The 25,778-nt window shown below is 39.5% G+C and overlaps 2 protein-coding genes across 3 annotated transcripts in view; one reads left to right on the plus strand and one right to left on the minus strand.

Moving 5' to 3' along the window:
• Positions 1–8,973: 8,973 nt before the first annotated feature.
• Positions 8,974–16,230, plus strand: ric3a (RIC3 acetylcholine receptor chaperone a). Its single transcript, XM_047581477.1, has 6 exons — positions 8,974–9,150; positions 11,212–11,429; positions 11,631–11,706; positions 12,010–12,106; positions 12,654–12,811; positions 12,962–16,230. The coding sequence occupies exons 1-6, from the start codon at positions 9,033–9,035 to the stop codon at positions 13,783–13,785; spliced, it is 1,491 nt and encodes a 496-aa protein (XP_047437433.1). The 5' UTR covers positions 8,974–9,032; the 3' UTR covers positions 13,786–16,230.
• Positions 16,231–16,363: 133 nt separating this feature from the next.
• The window catches only part of tub (TUB bipartite transcription factor), a 42,320-nt gene continuing 32,905 nt past the window's right edge, over positions 16,364–25,778 (minus strand). For both annotated transcript variants that reach the window (XM_047581475.1, XM_047581476.1), the window contains exons 5-12: positions 24,643–24,795; positions 23,543–23,664; positions 21,120–21,311; positions 20,921–21,033; positions 19,645–19,759; positions 19,283–19,381; positions 18,983–19,154; positions 16,364–18,333 (exon numbers count right to left, since the gene is read on the minus strand). In XM_047581475.1, the coding sequence (XP_047437431.1) occupies positions 18,200–18,333; positions 18,983–19,154; positions 19,283–19,381; positions 19,645–19,759; positions 20,921–21,033; positions 21,120–21,311; positions 23,543–23,664; positions 24,643–24,795 (1,100 nt within the window). In that variant the 3' untranslated portion in view covers positions 16,364–18,199. The remainder of the gene's footprint in view (positions 18,334–18,982; positions 19,155–19,282; positions 19,382–19,644; positions 19,760–20,920; positions 21,034–21,119; positions 21,312–23,542; positions 23,665–24,642; positions 24,796–25,778) is intronic.

A 25,778-nucleotide genomic window follows, 5' to 3' on the forward strand; every position in this document is an offset into this window, starting at 1 on the left:
CAATGTCACTCTTTATCTATCCAGACCTGTGGGTCCTCCGTAACACAACACGCGAGAGGGAAGGAGGGTGTTTAAGGCCGTATCACCGCTACAAAAACAGCCACATGTTTACAAGAACAAGACAAGCACATTACATTCAAACAATGTGGCACTGCCTCCAATCCGGTGCTCTCTTTCACTCACTACATCTCACCCCCTCGGGGTTAGCAGACCTTCCTTCATGTTCAAAGATTATCTGTTAATCCAAAATGTGCAGGAGCATGAGACGACAGGAAAGGGACCAATACTCTTGGGGGAGGGAGGGATGCATGGCTTTATTTGTTTGTTGGCTTTCATATTAATCCATTGGAACACAGCGCATTTTCCCCTTCTTTTTCTGGGCATGTGTAAATGTTTTAGAGCCATTAAATGGAAGACGAAATTTTCAATGGATAGCATGTAAAAGTATTAATTGTAAAGACCATTATTTGGTGTCCATGAGGCTGAATCAGCTTAGCCACTCCATTCCCCCATTTGCATACAAAATGCTTTATTTTGGCAATCAATGAAAGTGCTCCACTGTATGTGTGGCTTATCACATGCTTGCAGGAAATGGATTCCTTAGCCATCTCGTTAAATTCTGTTGATGCAGAACAATTTGAAACATGGCACAGGCAGCAATGACATTTAAAGATGCCTCGGCTTAATTATATTTTGCAAACATTTGGGCTGTTTGTCCTCAGGGATAAAGCGCCTCCACTACAAAGTTAACTTGTTAATAATTCAAAATGAATCTCTCTTTTTGTTGAGCACTAATCATTATCTCCTATTAGTGCTGGTTAAGGGCATTCAAGGTGCCTCAAACACACAGGGGAGACATGCTGTTAAAATGAAGCACACGCATGCCATGCACCACAATGAACTGAGGAAAAAAAAAAAAAGAAGGGAAAAAAAATCAAACCACTAAAACCTCCTTGGAAGTTTTTTAACCTTTGGAGGCTTATTCAAACTTGAGGAAAAGTGAATAAAGACACTATACACTGCTGTAATTTATGCGTGATCCGTTTGTGCTCACAATGACCAACCGCACAGTTAAAAAACTAAATTTATTGTTTGGCCTGTTTATAATTTCATCACCATCATAGAAAAATGTGTGTAGGAAGAAGCTACAAATCAACCGGACGTTTTGAAATGAATGAAATGAAATGAGAAATGACAAATGAATGAGGAAAGGAGTTGTATTTCTGTAGGATTGCTCATTGGACTTAAGGAACTGATGAAGCATACAAACACTAAAGGCCCTGGTGTTAACTGGTTTTGGCTGGTTGATCAAGGTAATATCCCAGCATTCATGTGATTGGTTGATTGGCTTCCAGACCACAAACAGACCAGGCATTAGGCCCCTATTGTCAGACATAATGCTCGGATTATGAACTGAGACCTGGAAGTATTCATATACAGTAATGTGGCAGCCTGCTGTGAGATGTGAAAGGGAAAATGTAAATAAAGCAAATAAAGGTCCTGGTGACTATTGAGAAAACACAGTAATTTAAGTCCACATGGATACATGCACACAACAACATAAACACAGGGCTACAAGATGTTGTTACAGTTCATTCATAATCAGTAATTTGACTTATTAATTCGCTCTTGTTTACATGGATGGTTGTTAAGTTAGGAAACAGTCACTGTGAAAGATATTAAGAACCCCTCCTTACAAATAAATACACCACATTTATGATGCTTTTTGTGGCGCAGCATCTTTGTGTTTTGTCTTTAGTCGCAGATTCTCGGTACAAGCTGCCTCTTTTTGTAATAATTCACAAAAGCCCAGTACTCCAGTACTTTTCAAAGTAATGTGAAGCCGCAGCGCAAAATAAATTAGGCGACACTCCGCTTAAGCGGAGGACGGCGGTTGAGTAGGCTTTTCTTTAGTGTGTACCAGCGACCACAAAAAGCATGTGGCCAAATGCAGCCGGGACCACCTCCCAACACGGTGCGAGTAATGAGATCCCGGTGTGTCCTCGGTGAGTTTTGGGCGTTCAAAAGCTGTTCACTTGTGATCTGACCACCCAATGTGCGCGTTCGTTTTGGGCGTGTACAGGGCCAAAACGGAAATCCGGTCTTGGTTAAGTTGTTCAATCTACCCAACACAAAAATGTTTCCCACTATGGCCCAAATTAAGAGTAACTGAATTTTAATCTAACCATACATGTTAGGTGTGAAAACACCCCATGATATATTACTGAATTAATTGTTTAAAAAAGAATGCATACACACACAGCCATCTGTAAAGTCTGGAAACAAGATAAAGAGATAATAGTCGAGCTTATGTACCTTTGGCACTAAAAGTCATGATACAGTGTGCATGAAATGAAGTACTACCACTACTGTAGCTGTTGTGGGTTGAAATGCGATGAATCATTCAAACCATATCAAATCATTAGCTAAGACTGCCCTACATGTGTACATGTTATTTATGTTAAAATAATATCTTTCAAAAAAAGTCAATTTGGACAAAATATTTTTAAACTAATGCAACTATTACAATCATTTGTTGAGCAGCAATGCACTGAGCCAACTTTCCAAGTCGTACAAATACATGAATGCATATTTCGTATGCATGTTTTCTATGAGCTTACATTCCATAAGTGTTCATGTTTTGTCCGCAAATGCCCCTAAATACAGCGCAGATTTAAACTGCATCCGTTAGTGATGGTGTCTGTTCTCATAAATTAAAGTGCGCAGACTGGTAACCATACAACTAAAAGACAGTCAAGGTCTGGCCCATAGTGTAAAACATGCTACGACTGCATTCATCAACTTCATTCACTTTTCCCAACTGTCCTCCTCCTATGAATAAGGGCTCACATTTGTGACAGTGTGTCCTTCATGACACTCAAAGCCAGGTGCATCCCCATCAATATCAACAAAAAGAGAAAAAAAATAAAAAATTTATACCTTTTCACAATATATACAGTAGGAGAGCAGTGATTTAATATACTGCCATAAGCCCTTGCTCCTACACTCGACATGCAATTTGGAAATAAATTGACTGATTTAGATAGAGGCACGGGGAAGAGAGGGGGGAAAAAAACTGATGTAAACCTGGTTCGCTACTGTTGAGTAAGGTGACATTGCGCAACAAATCACTTGCATGAATAGAGAAAGAAAACGATTTCATTTCTATTTCTAAAAAGTAATTTTGTTTGGGGAAGGTGCGTTGATTGCCATGTATGTGAATCTATTCCTCACTCGACTCGAGGAGCCTGAACATTTTATAAAAGTCAATGTTATATTTTGCTGTTAGCATAATAATCAGAAAGGCCAGACTTTCATCCAAAGAATAACAGAATCTCATTTATTCCAAGTACATAATAGAAGGCCAACTGTGGTGGCCCATCTCCCCCGTTCTTTGTATATCTTGGTGTGCGAGAGCAGGAATAGTTGACTTTTTACAACGGCAGAGTCCATTGCGTTTTAACTGAGCCAAATGAAGAATAATTAAGTAATTAAAGGGTTGATAAGAGGAAACAGATAAAAGACAAGTGCTAATATTAACCGTGCTGGTCCAGGGCAGAGTGAATTGGCCATACCTCCAGTATGGCATCACCAAAAAAAGACAAAGCATCAAAGGCACCACTCAAAATGGGCCAACAGCCTGTATGTCATTTCTTTAAAGAGCTTGTGGCTGTGAATATGCACGTGGTCAGATTCAAAATTTAATACTTCCCAGCTGGATTTTGGGAATGGGAGTGCACTCTTGTATTTTCACCACTCCGACATTAGTGGGTTTTATTTTTTGAGTAATTGCACAGCTTGATGTGTACTCAGGGGTTTCCATGAGAACGATGAAAGTCTTATTTCAACAATGCAGCAATTATGGGGAAATATGGAAATACATTTTGAGCCAGTTCACAGTTGAGTTGCCTGGAATAATAGGAATAGAAAACAGAAACAGGGAGCAGGGGTGAAAATGGCAATTCGAGACTCAACTGTGTTTAAAATACCATCCCGTTATGAAAAAGAATCCTTACAGCTGAAATCCCTAATACCCTCTATGTGTCAAATGCTGTAGTACATGCACATTACCTTGAAGTAGTTCATGGTGCCACAATTTCCCAAACAGTGGTATCTGCTTTATTCAACATACAGCAGCCATAATCTCTGTTGGCATCATATGCTGGTTGGCAGTGATAATCTATAATCCATTCATCCAGAGAGGGTACACAAATGCATATTTGTTTCCTCGGATTAAAAGCTTATGGAGGGTGTATGGCATGGCCAATAATGTTCATCCATGCCAGCTATGACAGTATTTTCTGCCGTATTGTGGATACAAAATTCTCTTTTAAGTCAAAAGGCAGTATCCCAAACATCTGATCACAAAGAACAGGACACAACGTCGAACATTTCTAGAACGGGGCCAATCAGAAGAAAATATTCCGACATGACGTTATCTCCTCTTCTGAGGATGATTCGACTGTTCAGCAGATTTTGAAATAGTCACTTGATACACCGGCCCGTCTTGTGGTCAGGAAACAAAGCCGTCACATGAAGGTCACCAGGTCGTCAACAAAGGCTGGAAAGGTCTACAACCATTGTTTGACTGAAATGAAACCCTACACCGCTGCAGAAATAAGATGCCAGTCTGAAGACATTTTTCTCAAACCAAAACACGGCCATGGTTTCCACAACAAAACTCAATGCACCGAGCCTTCTCGCTATTTAAACAATTCACCATTTTGTTTCTGCTGCTGTGAATTTACGACTTCTTTTAAATGAAATGTACTGTCAAAACTATACTAAAGCCACATACAGAAAAGACAGCAGGCTGCATGTTTTGCTAGGCAGGCAACACGCATACAATATGCAGTATTGTCCATTATGTACTCACTAAGAATTTTCAGGTGTCATGGACCTTGGCTCAGTCGGTGCACTACAGGCAACTATAGAGGAGGCCTTGATGGCCTAGAATTGTATATCTTTTCATTTCTTACATCCTTATTGGTAGAGTGAGTCTTACAGACCATCACTGTCAGACACATTTTCCTCTGTAGTGGTATATGTGAGAAACCCACAGAAATCATAGTAACAGGTAATTTGATGTAGGTGTAATATGAGTCTATACGGCAAGTGATTAGTTTGTTCCCTCAGTCTCCAATTGAGGACAATGAAATAACCTGTTACACCCACCACTCAATCAGGTGTCATATATAACATCCTATAAAACAGAAAGACGTTTCCTTCTCTTTTCTCACCTTCTTTACAACAAACAACCGGAAAAAAATAAAGATGTGGAGGCCCTAATCATTACATATGACTGCACAAAAGTTGAGTCACATTAAGACGGGGTGTCCAGACAAACCTAGAGGCGCAGATTCCTCTGGGACACCTAGCAACAGACAGGCAGGAGCCACAGCTCCAAACACCTCTTAATAGCTTTCTAATTAGCAAATGGCTCCTCACTGTGAAACAATCATGGCCTTCATGGCCACCTGCAATCGCCAACATCACATACGTCAAACATAGGGCAACACAAACTTTGTGCAGCATTTCCTCCAGAGATGAGCTAACAATATGGTCTGTCTGATACACAAGCTTTATTTTAAAGACTGGTCGTTCAGGAACGCACAAATCTGAGTGTCGCTGGTACCAGATAGATATTTAACTGATGAGCAAAAGGCAATGAAGACTGCATGATTCTAGCAAAGCATTGTGCTCGACTAAACGAAGACGTAAAAGAATTCCATTTTCATATTGATATTTCATAATGACAAACATTTAAGCATTATTAACATTGTATGGGAGAAGACATGGTTGTGATGACGGCCATGTGGGACTATGCAAATAGTACATAGCAGGTAAAGATGAACAGAATATTGACAGTGTGTCTGTGCTCTAGCCTAAAAATCACACATAAATAGAGAACAGACACACACCCCTCCTTCCTGCAGGGCTAAATACTATACTGAGGTCAATAAAGCTTATCAAATATTGCATCAGAGTCCAAGTAAGCTCCATTTTTTTCCACTTGGCAAGCCCAGAAGTGTGACAGGAGAGGGAGTTTGGTCCAGATATAAGATATTTGGATGCATATCCTTTAATAAATCCAATCAGACCAGTCCCAAATTGATTCTGTAGCATAATATCCACCAAAAGCCAGAGTTAGCGCTCGGTGATATGACCAAAAACATGTACATTTTTATGCGTATTGATTGATAATCATAGCAAGCATTGAACACTACTAATGACGATGAAAACACATTCAGGCCTCAAGGTTACTGGCAGTGTGCCTTAGAGAGTAACACTGAATATAAACCTCACTGGTTTGTTCACCAGAAAACTCTACAGGGGATCTTTTAATTAGGGCCAACATTCACCACAAAAGGATTCTGAGCTAGCTCGGCTGCTAGCTAGTTGTAGCATTCAGCCCGAGAAATTAAAAGACCAGGTGGGACTTCACAAAAACATCCCTAAAGAAACCAGAAGCTTTGTGCAACTAAATTTTATGGATGGATGAAAAAAAAAAACAACCTTTATCAAAATGATGGAAAGAGAGTGGTAGAGGGAAAAAAAGAAAAAGCTCATAGCCCCAAGCATACCACCTCATCTGTCAAATATTGTGGTGGCACTGTAATGGCCCGGGCATGTACAGTATGGCAGCCAGTGAAACTAGCACACAGGCATTTATTGATGATTTTCTCTACTGATGGAAACAAGCAGATGAATGCAGAGGCAGAGCATTATGCAGACTGAAAAAAAAAAATATATGCATCAAAACTCAGTGGGCGACATTTCATCATTCAGCAGGACAACGACAACGAAAGATGCAGCCAAACAACAAACAGCACTTTAGTGTAAAGAGACGGAACTATCCTTAACCAGCCAAGTCAGTCACTTAATGTCAATCTAAAAAACACATTTCATTTGCTGAAAACCTGACTAAAGGCAGGGAGACCCCACTATAAGCGTGAGCTGAATGTGCCTGAAGGAACCCTGACCTGGCAGAGCAACAACGCAGCAGAAACAAAGAAACAGATTATTACTGTAGGATGCAAACGTCAGGCACTCATTTACAAAAAAAGGACTCTCTGTACAATTCTAAACAGGATTTTTTTTTTGTGACTTAGTATGTATCTGCCTAATTACTTTTAAACCCCTAAACCTTAGGCAATTTGTATTAAAAGCACTGTATCTCTCAGACAACTAATGCAAACATTGGTGTTAATCCACTCAAATTAAAAGTGAGATTATTTGAATTCAAACTGAATGAGAAGAAGCACTGAGTCTGAGGAAGAAACTGTTCAAAAAGCTGACCATCTACAAGCGTTCCTGGCCAGCGAACCCTATTCTAATCCTGGCTAAAATGAATTGTTGCGCCTTTACAGCGTCAAAACATAATAACACTAAAGTCACAAAGGGATGGAAACTATACCTACTATTTAAAACCCAATAAAGCTAATCTAGTTATCTTTGCTCTTATATTATTTCCAGTTATTCTCATACATAAATGACAAGAGTAGGAAGCGAATCCTGCTCAAATATCACAAAAAAAGTCAAACAGAATACAATAATAAATTATAGTATAAAATCACAATTTGCAATTTGAATCTGCATTGTTCAGTCTGTATCTTTTACACACTGAACTACATCTGAAAACATGTCCTGCGATTCACTCATGTTCTGTTCTTTACATGTGCCTCAGTTTCATTTGTGCTTCACTATAATATAAGCAAGACAATCATTACGCTCTGTATTCCACGTTGTCGATAATGAATTTCAAAGCTAAATCATTCACTACACTTAACTACAATAATTACAAGGTCTGTAATACTGGCGCCCACACAGGCCTCCTAGTGGAGAAGGTGAAGTGACACTTGGACCGACTAAAGGAGAACCTGAGCCGAACAGCGTATAGAGAGCTGTAAACATGAGAAACCTGCACAGCATCGTACATTATTTATTTATTTTTTTTTTTTACTTTATTTTACCAAATACTTCAGACAAATCTGTTAAATGGCATTTTCACACTTCAAGTTATTCAAACGTTGAGATTCTGAATAGCGACTTCCTACCACATCATACCTTTGTACCTGAGCCTGCACTGCCATCTGCTGCTCCCTGGAATAAAATACACTCCAGAGGCTCTAAAGAGGGGATGGGTTGAGAGGTCATGTGCTGCATTCAAGTACTCGCAGTAAATACCTAATACCTGTAAATGTTTGTAGATTGTGTATTCTAAGCCAAGACCTCAGAATAATCATTGACTGTAAAATACAAAAAATATAAACTGGTGGTGTGCATAGCCGGAGTGTATGATCTTTACATTTTCTACATTTTTTGACTATAAAAATCACCTGCTCTTTACTTTCTCACTGTCTCTGTATGGATGGAACAGCCCAACCTCCAATGAGAAATGTCAGCTAGTCGGAATAACAATGCTAACCGGGACAACTTACAGGATCAACATCCTTCTGACAAATCACAGCGATGCACTCTCAATTTTGAATTCTGACCACCTGAATGAGAATGTCAGTTTCCACGTCAGTCAGCAAAAACATTTGTCATGTCATCAGTGCTCAACTGATCGACAGACACGTTTGATTAAACCTTTGATAAGAAGCAGTCACGCTGTGACTTGTCTTGCATTAAACCGTGTATTTTGTCAAGCAGTGTTTTCTAGGAAAAAGGCCTCTATGACTTCATTAATATTGAGGTATTTTCAGAGCCTTTATCATGACTGAGACAATCAGTTTTAAAAGAACTTTAACTTTTGGCCAAGTTTGAGTATAATTTTGTAGAGGTTGGATCAAAATAGGAGTCAGCCATAATAAAAATAATAACAACAACAACAATAATAATAATGATGTTGTGCCAGTTGATTTGCTCTCTGGGGATTTGTAGTAAATATTTCAAGCAGCACTTGAACGCAGCTGGTTTAATCTGGTCTAATCTGGGTACGAACGTCACCAGATGAGCGATAACATCTGTGGATACTGGCTTTACTGCTAAATTGAAATAAACGCATGACTGTTATTTTCTGAGACAAAATGTCAATAACCACTTGCCAGAAGGTTACTCTTATATCATGTTCTGTTCTCTGCGTTTCGCTCTTCCTGCCCAGGATGCTGTTACCCAGAGGGAAAAAGGAGATGGGGCAGCCTGAGGGTAAGGCAGCTTATCAGATCATCGCACATCCATCTCCATCCTGCTCCATCTCCACTGTCTTTTCTGTTGCTACTGCTGTTGTTGCCAGCTGTTCCTCTATACGGAGTACGCCAGGCCTTCTGGAGGCCCCAATATAGTGCAGACATGTTCGTCATAATGTTATAAATTAGGCAAGCTGTTTAAGGAAATACACTTACATTTCACATGTTTAAAAGTACATTTATACGGTCTTTAATCTTATGTCAGAAAATCTATGTATTTGTATCTGTGAGGTCACTTTAAGTGTGAAATTAACTTTTTTGCATTTCACATTTCAACATGTCATGTCAAGCATCACATTAATAAAACTGCTTTGCCATGTCATGTCATTTCTAATGATTGCATTTGAAAACTACTGTAAGATTTCAAACCCTACAATGTACATTTTAAAGAGAAAACCTAAAAACCTCAAAATAAAAGACATTATGCAATTGCGTAATACTGATGTTTCATCTGAATATAAACAAATTGCGGTTCCAACTAGCAGAACATTTTGTATTGTCTGCATAATATTATTACAGCCATTACCCACAGAGACGGGCTGTCTACAGAGGAATTTGAGTCACTGTGAATAACAGCAGTGTCTAGCAAAGCACAGCTTCAAACCAGCTGGGTAGTGGTTGGATTTTAGAGAGCAGAACACAGCTTAGCATCCAGACTGAATCACAGTCTAGACTTATTGTGTGTACACTGATTCAGTCAGAAACATGCTGGGTGTCGAGCACAAATCTAACTGCTTAGGAAGTAAACAGAAACTAAGAACTGATCAGAAGTGATCAGAAACTACAGCTATTATACTGATCAGCAAACAAAGCAAATGTTAGAACTGTCACACTTTTACACGTGTGAAATGTCCTGGCAGCGTTTCCTGAATGTTGTATGCCCCACACCAAGTTTTGTTTTATGGCCTGTGTGTGTCAACACAAAGATAAATGTGTAGAAAACAAAGCATTCGGGTTCCTTACCTTGTAACTCCAAGTCGTGATTAGCCTTTTCTCTCTGCCGGCGTCCACCTGAATTTCTACAGTTCCTCTTGATGTTTGGCTAGCATCAATGTACGCTTTGATTTATGATGTGGATTATTCCTTGATAATGGTGCTTATCGACCAGAAAAATGTGACCTTGATCTTAGTTTATCACGGGGAGGATTCAACGATTCTCTGTGTGGATTTTGACCTTACTGAGGCTACATTGTCTGCTAAGGTTAGCCACCAAAGGCTACGTTTACCTGCCCGGTGTGTTCACAGAAAACAGGCGGAGCAATCAGTTGAGAATTAATATGAGATGAAACAGCGACACCTGCTGGAACATCCAATTATTCCAGGGTAAAAGGAAAAATATGCAGAAACTCATTTCATGTATATGAGAGTTCTAGTTGAACGATTTTTTCATTCAAAACTAAAGATGTGCTTATAAAATATGGTTCCACAATATACATTAAGTTATTCTTTGTGGTGAAATACCCCAAATTATATAATTCTGACTTTCATCATTTTTTTTTTTTTTTTTTTTTTACATTTTTAATGGATTTAAACACCATTAAATAATTTACCAATCAAGAGAAGATCAGCATAAATTCGACAACACGTATGTAGGATGCATAATAACAAGCCTGCTAAATAAAGAATTGATTACAGAAAACTGTAAATATATGATCATAGTGATGTATTAATTCAGGAAATCCTAAATTAAATGTTTAGCTAGCTGGATGAAACACTAATGTTGCTGCATTGTACAGCCCCCCCATTTACAGCCCTATTTAGCTTAAATGAGTAGAGCTGAAAAGACTTGATGATGCTGATGTGACAGTAATTGGATAATGTTAGGTTTGGGATAGTGTTATGATAGTGCCATGGCTCTGGGAAATCTTACATTAACATATGCAGATGAATCAATTATGTAAATGATAAATTACACAACAGCCACAATAGACAAGAATGTACCACTGATGTAGGAAGTACCCTGTAAAAGAATGAATTTGAATCATTGCTTGAGTGAATGACTGGTTTTTGTCCCCTACAGTTGGACCAGGGTTCTACCCTTCAGGGATGCATCAGCTGTCGGTGCCAGAGGACCAAGAACAGTGGGGTGTAGACCCTTCATATACCGTGACACACAATGTTGAGGCCATGGTAAAAGTAAAAGGCATTGGAAAAGGCAAAAAATACAACCTGATGGCTCAAGTGATACCCATATATGGCTTTGGGATCCTTCTTTACATCCTTTATATCATCTATAAGGTAATTACTATCAGTACTAGTGCTGCATGGTAGACCAGTTGAACGGAAATAACACAAGAGCACCATGTGTGATACAAACTGACATAAATTGGTATCAGCTGTATATAAATGAAATGTAATTTACTTCCTGTTTACTCAATTAAATACAAGATAGATTTTTTTAAAAAGATTTAAATGATTACTGCATGTTTATGTCCACAGCTGACATGTAAGGGGAATACTAATAAATCAAGGAGCTACACTAGTGGAACCAAAACACACATGGAACCTATAAAAAGTAAGTACATTCAGTAATTCAAAGTGGACAGTTAACACATAATATCATTACACTACACATGCTAATAGAATTTCACTGGATATTTTTCTTAAATCAAACTTGTGGATAAGTAGCACGGAGCTTTTCAGTAGAAAAGTTATCAAAACCAAACATAACACAGCAAAACATGTTAATGTGGAAGGCCTTTAGCGTGTGAAAGGTAATCCCGCAACAGCACGTAGCACACCCCTCATGAGTAAGAGTGAACATCACTGTACACCATATATTGGTATTAAAATAATATTTCTCTTGTGAATCACGTAGTAAATGATTATGAGCTTGCCAGGCTTCAGGAAAGGCTCATACAAACAGAAAAGATGATGGAGAGGATTGTTTCTCAGAAGAGCCATTGTTCTGGGAGGTAAGAATACTTCTTATTTCTTCTTATTTTATTAACAGCCTACATTTCACCTCGCAGAGGTCTGAAGCAGCAAAGAAATTATTTCACATTGGGATAAATCAGGTTAGACATGGTGTGAAAGAGAACATTATTTGGTGGAAGGTGGAAATGCCGCTGGCACATTTCACTTAAGTACAAGTGCTGTAAATTTATTATTTAAACAGTCCGTAGGTCATATAATGACAAATTAATGAATAAGGAATGGGAACATTATTTAGTTGCACTGTGCCCATTTTAATGCTTTTGGCCTAAATTATTATTTTAAATTAGCAAAGACTCAGGCTCAATAATATGTAGTGTAATGTAGTGATGTTTATAAATCACAGTTCACTGGTATACAGGGAATGTAAGCAGATTAGAAACATAGAGGAAATATGCATCGCTGTGAAGTATGGCAACTGGATGTTACAAGATGTGACTCAGAAGGAGGTATCTGTTAATCTGGCACAGAGTGATTGTTGATTGCTGTTTCACTCAACTCTGCTTCTATCCATGTGCTGCCTTCTAGTGGCAGAAGGAGGAAGAGTAAAACCTCAACGTCAAAGAAGGAGGAGAAATTGTTAAGGCAGCTCAGACAGATCACACAGCTGATTCAAGAGAGCCGCTTGGAGGGAGCTTCCCCGGAGATGGAGGCGGAGGAGGTCCCCTACGGTGCAGACTGGGAAGGTATATGCCTAATAGTGAATCCCCAAGCTCCTCGCATAATTTATCTCTCCTGTTAATCAGCTGCTGTACATTTTCAGTGTGTGGACATATGTGTGTACATAACACCAATGCTGAATGTCAGATGGTGTCTCCTTCTGTAAACTGATGCAGGCTACCCAGAGGAGACCTTCCCCGACTATGACGATCACTGTAATAGGAGTAGATTTGAGACTATTAGGCTGGAGAGACCCCCAAACCAGCCCACTGCCGAGGCCCTGGCAGAGAGTATGGTGCAAGAGGAGGAAGAGGTCATGGCAAGGAAACTCTCCATAGTGCAAGAGGAAGATGAAGATGAAGAAGGCAGGGAGGAAGAATGTGAAGAGGAGGAGGAGGAGGAGGAGGAGGAGGAGGAAGAGGAAGAAGTGGAGGCAGTAGAGGAAGACACAGTGCCGGAAGAGGAAGATGATGAGGATGAGGAGGTTGAGGCGGAGAAAAGGCTCTTGCTCATTCCCCCTTCATTCCAGCCTGCTGTTGAAAGAAAGCCGGAGAGAGTTGGCTTGGAGGTGATGAAAGAGCTGCAGTGTCACAACGGAGGGAAGAAGCAAATAACCTTCAGTGACCACAAAGATGTCTTCCACTACCCCAAAGAGGACACTTATGAGGATGAGGATGAGGATGAGGATGAGGATGAGGATGAGGATGAGGAGGAAGAGGAGGAGGAGGAGGAGAGGGAAGATGAGGTGGAGGAAGAGGATGAGGGGACAGAGGTGGAGGAGGAGGAAGTGGATGAAGAGGATCCGGTGATGGAGGCAGAGAGTCTGCAGTTCGGTTGTGCAGGAAACGCAGAGGAAGAAGCAGAGGAGGAGGCAGAGGAGGACGAAGAAGAGCACCTCTTAACGTCAGCGTCTGTGGAGGGCGAAGGTCGTATCCATGCAGAGACGCCTAAAGAAGTCAGTGTGAGTGGGCTGAGGATGCGCAACAGGAGAGAGACTTAAAGGACTTTTCCTGTGTCCAAAACATTTAAAACATTCTAAAACATGTAGTGAACCCAGTGCTCCTTAAGTCACACTAATACATTGATCAGCCATAACATTATGACCATACATTTTGACCATAGTCACTGGTAAAGTGAATAATACTGTTATAATGGCATTGGCGGTGGCACTGTCAGGGGTATATCTGGTAGCAGGTTAACATTTAATCAGCTTTTTTTTTTTTTTTTTTTTTTTTTTTTAGCCCCAAAACTGCTGTTCTGTTTCCTGTTATGATCAGTAGCTTTCAAAACTAGTTCAAGGAAGGACGCTCATATTGCTGACAAATAAAATGCTGGTTCTGATAGATAAATGTCAGAACACACAGTGTATCACAGTTTGTTTTGTACTGGGCTGCAGCCACAGACCCATCAGGGTGCCCACGCTGACCCCTGTCCTCTGCTGAAAGCACCTACAACAGCCATGATGCTTTGTTTCAAAGTAACGATCATCACATGAATGCCAGATACCGGGTTTCCCAGAAGAACATTACTGAGATCATCAATGTTATTCACTACACCAGTTGGCAGATTTAATGTTGTGGCTGATCAGTCCATGTTTAAACTACAGACCTCAAGCTAAACACAGACATGCAGATATTTTAATCAGACCTTTTGTACACATAAAACTCTCCTTTAGCTTAATCAGTATTGTAAGAGCTTCTGGTGCTTGTGTGTTTGTTTTACTCAAACAGAAAAAATGTTTCCAGAAGCTCAGCTTTAAGGAGCATTTAAGCCGTTATCATCTGAAGGGTTCACCACATTTTATGTTCTTGCAAAGTAAATCTTATAAGGCTTTATAATGTTGAAGGCCAGGATGTCCACAGTTCACCAACACAGGTGTGGCCACATGTTTGACTGATTAGACCTCTTTTCAAGCCTGTGGATTTGAGAATAATGAATCCTGGTTAATTAAAAACATCCATGTGGGTGTGAACTGAACATCATCATGTAGCTTTTCTACAAATTAAACATAGTTCCAAGTGTGCACTACCTCATGTATCTGGCTCCTCCTGGTGGTTCAGCGTGGTTCTGCTCATGGGAATGATTGTTAATGCAGCAGAACAACTCACTAGATAAAGGCATTACAAATACAAATGAGCTAAATGTATGGTGTGGAGTATGCTGTAAGATAGCTCTCAGCTGTCACTGCCCTGCATATTTTTTGCATTAGCTGCTTTGTGCATTGCTGCCTTGAGAGATTGATATAAATGAATTAACACTGCAGAGAAATCCAGCTTCTGCAGTGTGTTTATGTGCAGTCATGAGCTACAGCTCAAAGTCCAGGGCAGGGACTAACTTAAGTTGTGAGCACTTTGGGCTCGGAATCAACAAAGAGCAAGACCCCCTAAAAGTAGCTTTCTATTGTTTGCCTGTGTCTTCCATAATTTCTCTATTCTTATGTCTTTTGTAGCTTGTTTTTTTGTTTTGTTTTAAATTTTAGGCCCTCACATCACCCCCAGCGACCTCAGGGTTCTTACAGCACAAAACACACACTTTCTTTTAACCAACAAACCTGGATCAAGGTGGACATTTAGACCTGTCACATACAGTGCACGTGTAACTAATAACAGTCCCTTCAGATATTATAATTCTAGAGACCTGATAGTTTATTATCCCACCTTCGACTGTTAAAATGTTCAGTTTGAATAGCTGTAAATGCAGCACAAAAAATGTAGTAATTCAACTGGATGATCATTTTGGAGGACGTAGATTGTGGTGTTATTAAAATGGATTGAATTCAACAGAGGAGCGTTTCTGTTATTTAGCCTAACACACTGACTTCTTTTCCTGTGCTTCTTATGGATGGTAACTGTGCTAATTTAAAATAATTTATGTTTTGCTTATACATCACCATAACCTATTGCAAGCATGCATAGTACATACTCATTTTATTTTGGGGGTTATGGCTGTTACACTGCAACATTTACATCTGTTTTTCTGTCTTTATTTATTTTATTTTTTTACCCCAAGCAGCATTTCATTTATTCCAATCAAAATTTGCTGCATAACCCAGCTACACTTCCTGTCTGTGTAAGAAAGTAAGTAAAATGCACTCCTTATTGTGAGTGTAGAATAAACACGGATAAACATATTGACCTTGAGACTAAAGATGTGACACAATAGTGACATCAAGCAGAAAGAAGGCGAACAAGGCAGAAAGTTAGCGTTAACCAGTCAGCACCATAGGATTAAACATCCCTGTTCCATCCATGATTTTCCTCCCAGACACTGGTGAAAGATTTTGCACGTAGGCCATGTTGTAAGCATGACAATTACTGTGAATAATAATAATATAATAATATTTTAAGATCCATAAGGTGTTGTTCATCTTGTTGTAAAAAATGCCAGACCATGAAATCAAGACAAGCATTGTTTTTCATTTTCAAATAAAGCATTGTTTGTTTTATGTTCTTTTTCCTTCTTCTTCTTCTTCCATGCATCCATACAACACATTTGACACAACTAAATAACAGCATGACTGTGAATTTACTTGCTTTATATATATTTTTCCTTTGGGAGAAAACAGGAGAATGCACCCGTTGACTTACTTGAATTTTATTTTTATTTTCCATGAACAAAGGGCTGTTTCTATACCACCACAGTAAATTGTACACCATTTACTGTACATTACAACAAGAGCACTAAAAACAGAAAGTGAAAGAACCTTTGGTTCTTGGACACATGTATGAAAAGCAGACTTTACAGCAAGAGTATCAACAGTTTTAAAATAGAAATTTAAAATAGTTAGAACACAATTGAGTACAAGAATAGCACATTTGATAAAGATTTCCTCATAACCCACAGTAACAACAGCAGTATCAGAGATTGTTCTTTGCCATCATTCAGCATTTTTTTTAATGGTCATAAAATACAAAATACTACTATATATTTGAGAAAGGATACTACCCCGCAGGGGGCAAGAGGAATAATAATTTGAGTAAAAACGTGAACAGCAATAAACAACGTGATATAGAAACTTACTGCCAGTCATGAGGAATGTATCAAACTCCACCTCTGTGGAGAATCTCGTTAATCAAAGGTGTAAAGCGAGTGATGCAATATGTGTTTAAGCTGTGGACGATTCACACTGTAGCTGCGTGTTTGTTGGCAGTAAGTGTATATGTGGAATATTCGGTATTCTGTCATTTCCTTTCCTCAAGTGAACATCTGAATATCTGGGCTCAACTTTAAGCCTGAGTGCCTTGGATATCTGCTGCATCTGCTGCCTGATTCATAGTCCGTTGTAAATAAATATTCATCTCTTTAGTGTAATGCGTTGTAGGCCTTAAATACAATTTACATATCCCTGGACAACAACTGAAGTGTTGTCCTGTGATGCACACATTGGAAATATTATCTGCCAGAGATTTTTTTCACTCCAGGTATTCAGTGAGCGAACTCTAAATGAAGTTTGTATTAGATTAATGAATTTCAGTTGCTACAGTAGTGAGGACAGTAAGTTACCAAAGACCAGTTCAAGCTCTGCTTATTTTTACAGCCAAAGTGTAACACCAGGATTAGTCCTCAAAGGCACAATAAAGTATGTACAGCTATATCTCATCCACCACAGACTTCAAAGTAAAGTGCACCATCATCCTATACATTCATGTATATGACACTGTGACACAACATTGTACATGGTACACAGCACTGTGTAACACGCCTTTTCCCTTTTCACATCCAAGTGTTTTTTTTTTGTGGATACAAGTCTTGTAATGATAACGTATGTGCTTCTAGCTCCATTGAGCCAATACTGCAGTAGTTTTTTGTTGTTGTTGTTGTTGTTGTTGTTTGCAAATGATAGGAGAAAAGAAAATCACAATTACATAATAAATATGTAAATAAATACATTGTGGCGTGCATGTTATTTTTAATTCAGTAACTATACTATAAGCAGTATTCATGCTTAAGGAAAAGTGTGACCTTTTGTTTTTTTTTATGTGGTAGACGACATAAAATCCAGTCAACTTTTAAAACTTAGCGTTGTGTAACCATTAGTTAGAATTTACAGATAAAGAAATGTTAAATTTCTATAACTACTACATAAAGGAACAGTGTCGGTTTTCATAATGCCATTACAGTACAAAATGACTATAGGTATCAAAACAAAGGAATTGGACTTTGAGAGTGGATTACACTTGTGCTTGTTTTCCTCCACTGACCAAGACCATCCTGAGCCCCCCTGACCCATGCCCACCCCTCCCACATACACACACACACGCACACACATAAAACTTGAGGCCCATGAAGCGTTTTGGGATATGAAGGACTTCCTGGGCACAATTTGGAAGTCTCAAGATCAGCCCAGGGATACATAATCAGCCCTTGTTGCGAGGACAGACGGACCAGTTCGCTAATGAACTTCAGACTGGGGTCTATTCACAGGCTAACTTGCTGTCAAAGCTGGAGAGGGCAATAGCAAAGGCTTGGAGGGCACACATTGGGTAGTTATAGTCCATGGTGAAGACATCTTCTGCCACACGGCCAAACTGCATCACAATGTAGTCAGCTGTAGACAAAATCTATTGTTAATTATGGAGATCCAGATTTCAGTGTTAATAAACAACAACAAATAACTTATGTACAATACAGATAAAATACGCTGATCAGGCATGATCTGGACATGGGCCTTCTGAGGGTGTCCTGCGGTGTCAGGCAACAGTGAATTTGGAGGCCAGGTCAACACCTTGTGCTGTTTTTTGTGTTTGTTTGAGTTGTCCCTAAACTGTTTTTGTGTGTGTGTCTGTGGGATGGCTGCTGCCATCAAGGAGTGTCATTGCTATGGGGTGGGGGTGTCTGGTCTGGTCTAGGTGGATGATATATGTCTAAGTAACATGCATATGAATTCCAGGGCCAAACGTTTCCCAGCAGAACACTGAGTTATCACAAGATGGCCAGTGTGATTTACTTCTCCTGTCAGTGGTCATAATGTTATGCCTGACTGGTGTACATATGGGATGGGCATAGTAAATCAGAGATTTTTCTTTACATACTGGACACCAGCCCATAAATACACATTGTATTGTGACTGGCTCATCCTGACAAGTGGGATTGTAAAACAAGAATACATCTAGTTTCTGACATCGTAGATGCCATTTTAGATGCTATTGCCCATGTTATAATAACAAACCTAATAAGAACAGATAATAGGAACTCACGGTCATTATCGTGAATAATCTGAAAATTCTTGACGGAAGCCTGAGTGACCCTGCCGTGGAAGTTGAGCACATAAGATTGCGTGTCATCGTTCCACACAGGCGTCTTGTTGTGAAGTTCAATCACGCTCTCTGTGTTCTTGTTCTGCCACCTGGCCAGCAGTGACTCATGGTCCTGTAATGAAGAAGAGCGGAATAGCTTTGGACATGTGCATCACAGATATCAAATCAATTATGTAAGAATTAGAAGAAGTTCAATCGGTCAGCACAGGTGCGGCTGACGAGGAATTTGGAAACACATACATTTCGTGGCCGGATAGACACTCTCTCATGGTCCATGTTCATTCCAGGAATGATGACGCTCATTTTACGAGGCCCCTTGAATCCTAAGACATTGGTTTCCTAGATTACAGAAGTTAAATTGATGATAAAACATTCATTGCTTTAATATTATGTCGTTGTATATTATCACATGAATATCAGATATTTTCCTTTAGACCTGATATTGTAAATTACTGCATTAAGGGGGAATTACAAATTATGGATTACATCAATAACAATAATTGTATTGTATTTGTAACAGTATTGTTTTGAGAATTGTATCTCTTTCACTGCACTAAAACCTAAGTACAACTTTGGGGTACAAAAACTTTTTTTCAACTCACATAGCAAATGGCTGCTAGCTCCTGACGCAGATTGCTAGCTTCGAGGCTGGTGGTACTCTTCATGGGATTCAGACCACTGTCGTATACAGTGAACTTGGTTCCCATAAGGTTTGATCTGCAAAGGTGTCATAACACACTAAAAAGTCAGATATCTGCTCTGTGAGTGTGAGTGTGTGTGTGTGCGTGTGTGTAATAACATGCGGAGACCATTTTAAGGGTGTCTCTGCATTACAGAGACACCCTGGGATCACACAGGTCATCATTCATAGCTGAAATATTTTCACGCTAATATTACCACTGAAAAAGACACAAAGGATAAATCTCAGTCAGTGTAACTGGATATTTAGGGTTTTTTAACCAACTTCCTGATATACATTATCATTTAATTTTTTTTGGATTGCTAGGTTATATTCATATTAAGGCAGTGGGTGTGTAAAATGCAGCTCAACTGTATTGCTACACATGTACTCTATGCATGCATTATAGGTAGGCGGTACTGTTTTACAATGGTTTTTCAAAGCCATAGCTTTAAATAGCTCCTTTGTGTACAGTCCCTCTTATGGATTATACCTCATTTAGTCCAACCCCCTCAAGGACTCTTGAGAAGAAGTAGATGAAAGGTCACTGTTCATTTAAATTTAGGTTTCCATCACTCAAGCAGGACCGTGATTGCATCAACCAATGGTCAGGCCAGCTCTGAAGATTAAAAGGCTACACAGAGCCATATTTGATTAAACTCTAGAGGAGTTTCCATGGAGCCACTAACGCAGCACTGAAGCCGTCTCTAAGGGTTATATCACTACTCGCGTTAGACACATCTTAGCATGAAAGTTGAAAAGAGGTTTAAATTAACAGTTTTAAACAATCATTTGTGAATTTAGGATCACAGAGTGTTCATACAGTAATGTAACAGACTGGGTTACTCTTTCTGTAGTGACACTAAGACAGTACAGGACATTGAGTGCTCTTACCAGTGAATTGTTCATAACCCGTATCTTAGACTCAGTAGGCACAGTTTTGTGAGTATTACTGTAAAATTGTACATTTATCATAGGTCTCTCTGGAAATCATAAATTAAGTAATGGGGTTAAAAAAGCTTTATCAACGATAATGTAATTAAAAAATAGTTTTAAAAAATGGTATGGCATTCAATAGAAATGGCAATGCCAACACAGTAATTAAATGAGGAATCATGAGCGTTTAATACTTAAATATGTGTGTAAGTCCTAGTGGGCCACCAAAATCTTCCATGCAGCGAAAACCACTAAGGACTTACCTCAGTTTGCCAATGAAACTTTCTCCACCTCGAGATAGATCAGTGGGATCAATGGAGATGAGGTAATTTGATGTTTTACTCTTTTTCCTCTTCCTTCCAGCTAACAGGAACACCTGTGACAAATCAAACCAAGCCAGAAAAATGAGCACACTTGGAGGTTATTTCATAACGTGTTATAGCTGCTTTTCCTCCTTCTCACCTTCTTGCCATCCTCTCTCTCCAGGTGAAGGTAGTAGGTGGGGTACATGCCTCTGTCCATGCCCTTCTTGTCCCTGGTGATTCTACATTTCACTCTGACACCCTGTGGCGCAGGTCGCAGAGAAAACTCCTCAAGATCATCAACATCGATGGCAGGCTCGCTGACTGGCGGAGTGGGTGCTGAAGCCACTTCCTGTAAGAGAAAGACAGTCTGCTCAGGTCGAGACCTCTCATGAGATGGTGGACTGGTCGGTGATGCATTAGAGTTGACTTTCATTAAACAGAGTAATGAGTCTGAAGATCAGATCGTCCACTGGGACTGCGAATCAGTACACTGTGTCTAAAATAAGAACCTGGTTTAGAGAGATTAAGTTGAATGAAGGGAAAGATTAGAGTGGGAAGGGGAGCAAAGAGAAAATGTAATAATCATAATGATGTGTAGAGACTGCAAAGGCTGTCTTTTCTCTTGAGTGTAGTCAGATCTTAAAGTGTTTTTAAAAAAAAAAAATTAAAAAATCCTTTCATCAGCAATGCACAAATCATTGCACTGTTCTTGTCTTTATTGAAAATATCATTCCAACATTAACAGTGTAGCCAGAACCATAAACGATGTCTCTAAAAAAGATCTCAGAGAGGTTATGATCATTGCTGATATGCATGAAAAGCTGAAAATAATTACAAAGTAATCTTTACATTGAATATCCACATGACTAATTTGCAAACAGAGATTATTTAGTACTTTGTCTACTCTCCCTAGCAGCGGGCACTCATCTACACTAAAGGAGTTAACGAACGCCAGAGGAACAGTCATTGTTAAAGGGAGTCATTGGAGCTGATTAAAACTCACTGTTCTTGAATCTACCACCTACAAACCATTGTGTAATGACTGAAAACATAACAACATGCCTGAGGTTTTGACAATGAGCACCATGATAATGAGCACAAACAATGCTACTGGAAAAATATTTTGCAGGCTGATAAAACTAAGGGTGAATTGTCTTAGAAGAACATTATGGTTTTATGCATATCACCACATTATGGAGCATTGTGAACTGGTTCTTCTTCACAGGCTCTGAGCCCTAAAATGGCCATCTCCATTTTCTGATTATCCAAAGTTAATGCATGGTTTAGGCTTCAGCATCAATTTAATGTCGTAGCTACTGCGAAACCCCAGATCCTACACGGACCCTAACAATGTAGCCTGGCTTGCGCCTACCCAGGAATGAAACTACACATTGCAGCAATACAGACTGAAAGAGCTGTAATTAGCAGCCGGAAATTTTATATTTCTGGCTGCTTCTCCATCTCCACAATTTTCAAACTGATTGTCTTGGATGAATAAAGATGTCCCCATGGAAAGGTTAACTGAGGAGGTTTGGAGATACAAATATTGTATGACTTGTCCTGTCGGTCCCCATTGTTGAAAGTGAAGTAGGAAGTGGATACAAAAGTTTACCTGACTGGCAAAAAAGACAAAGCACCAACTAGCATTTAGGTGGTGTTTTCACAGAGTGAGCCAGACTGACAAATAAATGGCTCGTACCAGCGTTGGCTTTGTGCGGAGATTATGGCATCTGTGTACCGCAGAGGCTTACATTGCGATTAAGTTGGGTTTAGCAGCTCAGTAGAAGTTGGGTGATACTGCAGGATAATGTCCCTAAACATCAAAGTAAATCTGAATGACTTCAAACTAATAAAATCCGCCCTTCGGAGCCAACACATTCTAGATACTGTGGAAAGACCACGAGAGAACTCTTCACACCAGACATCCCAAGAATATGGCTGAGCTGAATCTGTTCTGTATGAAAGAAAGGTCCAAGATTCCTCCTGAACTTTGTGCAGGTCTGGTAGCTTCTTTGAAGTTAATGTTGCCAGGGGAGGTTTGTTACTTAGATGTTACTGCTTTGTCTTGGCATGGTTATCCCAGCTGACATGGTGACAAAATGAAACTAACATTTTCGTCCTGTTAAAGCTGCTCCCAAGATTAAAGTACTAAATATTAAGACTCATAAATATACACAGTATGAGCTCAACTGCTGAGTGCAAGGCATCATCATCACAGCCCCTCAGCGTTTCAATCAGGCTCTGGGCCTCAGTTGCATATCTTCCAACAAAAGAATATTATGTCAAATTTCTCAATTTGCATGAGGTATGAGATTTCTGACCCATCCACAAGTAACACCATACCATGCGCTCCAACATTACTTTGAGATAACATCTGTGTGGCAAAAGAATAGCGGGAATATAAAAAGCACTTAATTTGTAGCACATTAGCAATAATTGTCTATTACGGTACTTCCAGCCATGAAACAGTTTTACATGGAGTCCATCTGTGCAACAAAATTAAACTACGTTTCTTTTTGGTGGTTGCTGGGCAGAAAGACCCACAGAGACTGCAAATGTGTGCTGTGAAATTAATTTCACCTTGCATGACTTCTTGCTCGTGGCGGAGCCCGGTCTCGTGTTGCTGTTGAGCTGTGAAGAACTGGAGCTTATTTCGTCGTCGTCATCCTCTTCTTCATCAAAATTCATACTGCTGGATATGCCTTCAGAGAAAGAAAGAAAGAAAGAAAGAAAGAAAGAAAGAAAGAAAGAAAGAAAGAAAGAAGCTGAGTTTTCCCTGCTTCTGTGAGTGAGTTGCAACGCATGTTCGTGTGCAACTAGGTCACACACTTCCATTAAATGATGTCCAGGTGTCAGAAATAAGTGGAGACCCACTGGGATTTAGAACATTTGAGCTCAGTAGTAACTGGTTATCCTCGCTGTGATGTTATCCGCTGTCTATCTTGGCGTTTCTACAGTGCAGCACTTTCGTTACATGGTGACTGCATACTGTTATCGCTGCAAATGTAGGTGATCACGTCACTGACTGGTCACAGGTTTTGATATGTGATATGTATATAATTAAATGTTTTCTTATCATTTTCTAAAATAAAAATCAATGAGTAAAAAACACTATTTGCAACCTAGTGCAAATCCTACAATGGAAGCAAAGAGCATACTCTTCAGCTACCCTCACAAGGCCGTGTTGTTGAAATCAATGCATTTGATGAATTTATGTATTTATTTACTAAATTACAGCACACTGTACCAGTGAATGAGGCTGAAACAATTATGAGCGATAAGTGTCTACAATCTCACTTTGCTGCTCACTAGAGTGAGCTACTGGATGCTTATTAACTGAATGAATTAAAGGATAATGAGTGTACTAGTATTCAGCGTTTATGGAATGAACAGTGACAATCAGAAGCTGGGTTTTTAAAAGGCTTGCCTACTCATTGCTGCAAGTTTTAACAGTGCTTTTCGTCCCCCTGCCGTGCCCCACAGTGACGAACAGAATGCCAAGGGTGAATATCATTAGCCTAACAGCATAACTGCCTTCATGTCTGAACATTTTCAGAAAACATGAAAAAAACACAATTTTTAGCGAGACGATTATATTTTTTATTGATAGTTTATCAAAGTCAAAAAATGACAATTATGATATCAGGCTAACGATATGGAAGTGGTGCTAGTGACAGTACCTTTCTTGAGCATGGTGACGCGCAGATCCTGTTTACTCTGCGACTGAGTGCAGCTCACAACAGAATCTGCCTCGCCCTCCTCTGTGGTGGAGTGGCCCACTGTCAGGATCTGGATTTGACTGTCATCCTGCTGGGAAGTCAGGCCATCTATCGCTGCAGCGCCACAATACCCACAACAACAACAATGACAAAAACAACAACAACAGCCTTGGTCAGAATGTAGGACCACTCTTGAACAATCGGCATTTCACCATAAATGACAAACTTGTACTATCTAAAAATGTAAAACAAAGGAGGCGGTCTCCATCAAACTAATACAAGAATTTAGGAATAAATCACATGTTCAGAAACCTGCATCCTACATCTCAGCCTTTGTGCATTGTGTTATATTTAACTAACACCTAATGTAAAAGGAGGAAAACATCAAGCACAGTATGAGCTCAACTGCTGAATCAAGCACAGGTGTAAGTGTAGGAGGACAGTTTTGAATTTTCCTTATTTTGTTTAAAGGGTTTTGTTTTTAGTTCGCTATTAAAGTTGGGCGTTTAATTGCAGATGTGGTCATGCTATTTTTTTTATGGTAGCTTGATTTACTCCCTCTGAGCAAACCGAAGAACCTCTAATCCATTCTGTACCTGCGTTTGTGGCGAGAGCATGCTGCGCAACGGTGCTTGAAAGAATCAAGTGTGTTAGACGTTTCTGTGAGTGGTGAATTTGGGACCGTTGACCTGGTTAATCCGTTATCCCAGTTGAATTCCATTAACGTGCTTTTCTGGGACAAAGTCATTCCAAAGATAAGCATCAGCGAACATCTCTAATGTCAGACAATGGTGAATTGTGTGTTGCAAAGATGGGAAATGTTTTTTTTTTTTTTTTTTTTTTGCTTTGCCTACTTTTTTATAATGATGGCTTTTGGTCATGACACACCATAAATGTCATAGAGCACAGTGAAACAGTCAGTACAGATACACTATAGCACTATAGGAGTACACAGTTTCAACACAAATTTTTAATCTTCTATAGTATGGCTGCATTTGTGTTGCGTCAGCCTGTCATAAATCATTGCAGACATTTCAGCTCTGACAAGAATGGCTCCGTGGCGGGGGCTTAGCGGGCAGCTTCTCCAGTCGTGTTAG

The sequence above is a fragment of the Mugil cephalus genome, chromosome 3 (assembly GCF_022458985.1).
Source record: "Mugil cephalus isolate CIBA_MC_2020 chromosome 3, CIBA_Mcephalus_1.1, whole genome shotgun sequence".
NCBI classification, from domain to species: Eukaryota; Metazoa; Chordata; class Actinopteri; order Mugiliformes; family Mugilidae; genus Mugil; species Mugil cephalus.

Coding starts and splice junctions, on each gene's coding strand:
- ric3a (XM_047581477.1), top strand. CDS start 9,033: ATGTCAATAACCACTTGCCAGAAGGTTACTCTTATATCATGTTCTGTT. Junction 9,151..11,211: donor GGAGATGGGGCAGCCTGAGG/GTAAGGCAGCTT, acceptor TGTCCCCTACAG/TTGGACCAGGGTTCTACCCT. Junction 12,812..12,961: donor CTACGGTGCAGACTGGGAAG/GTATATGCCTAA, acceptor AAACTGATGCAG/GCTACCCAGAGGAGACCTTC.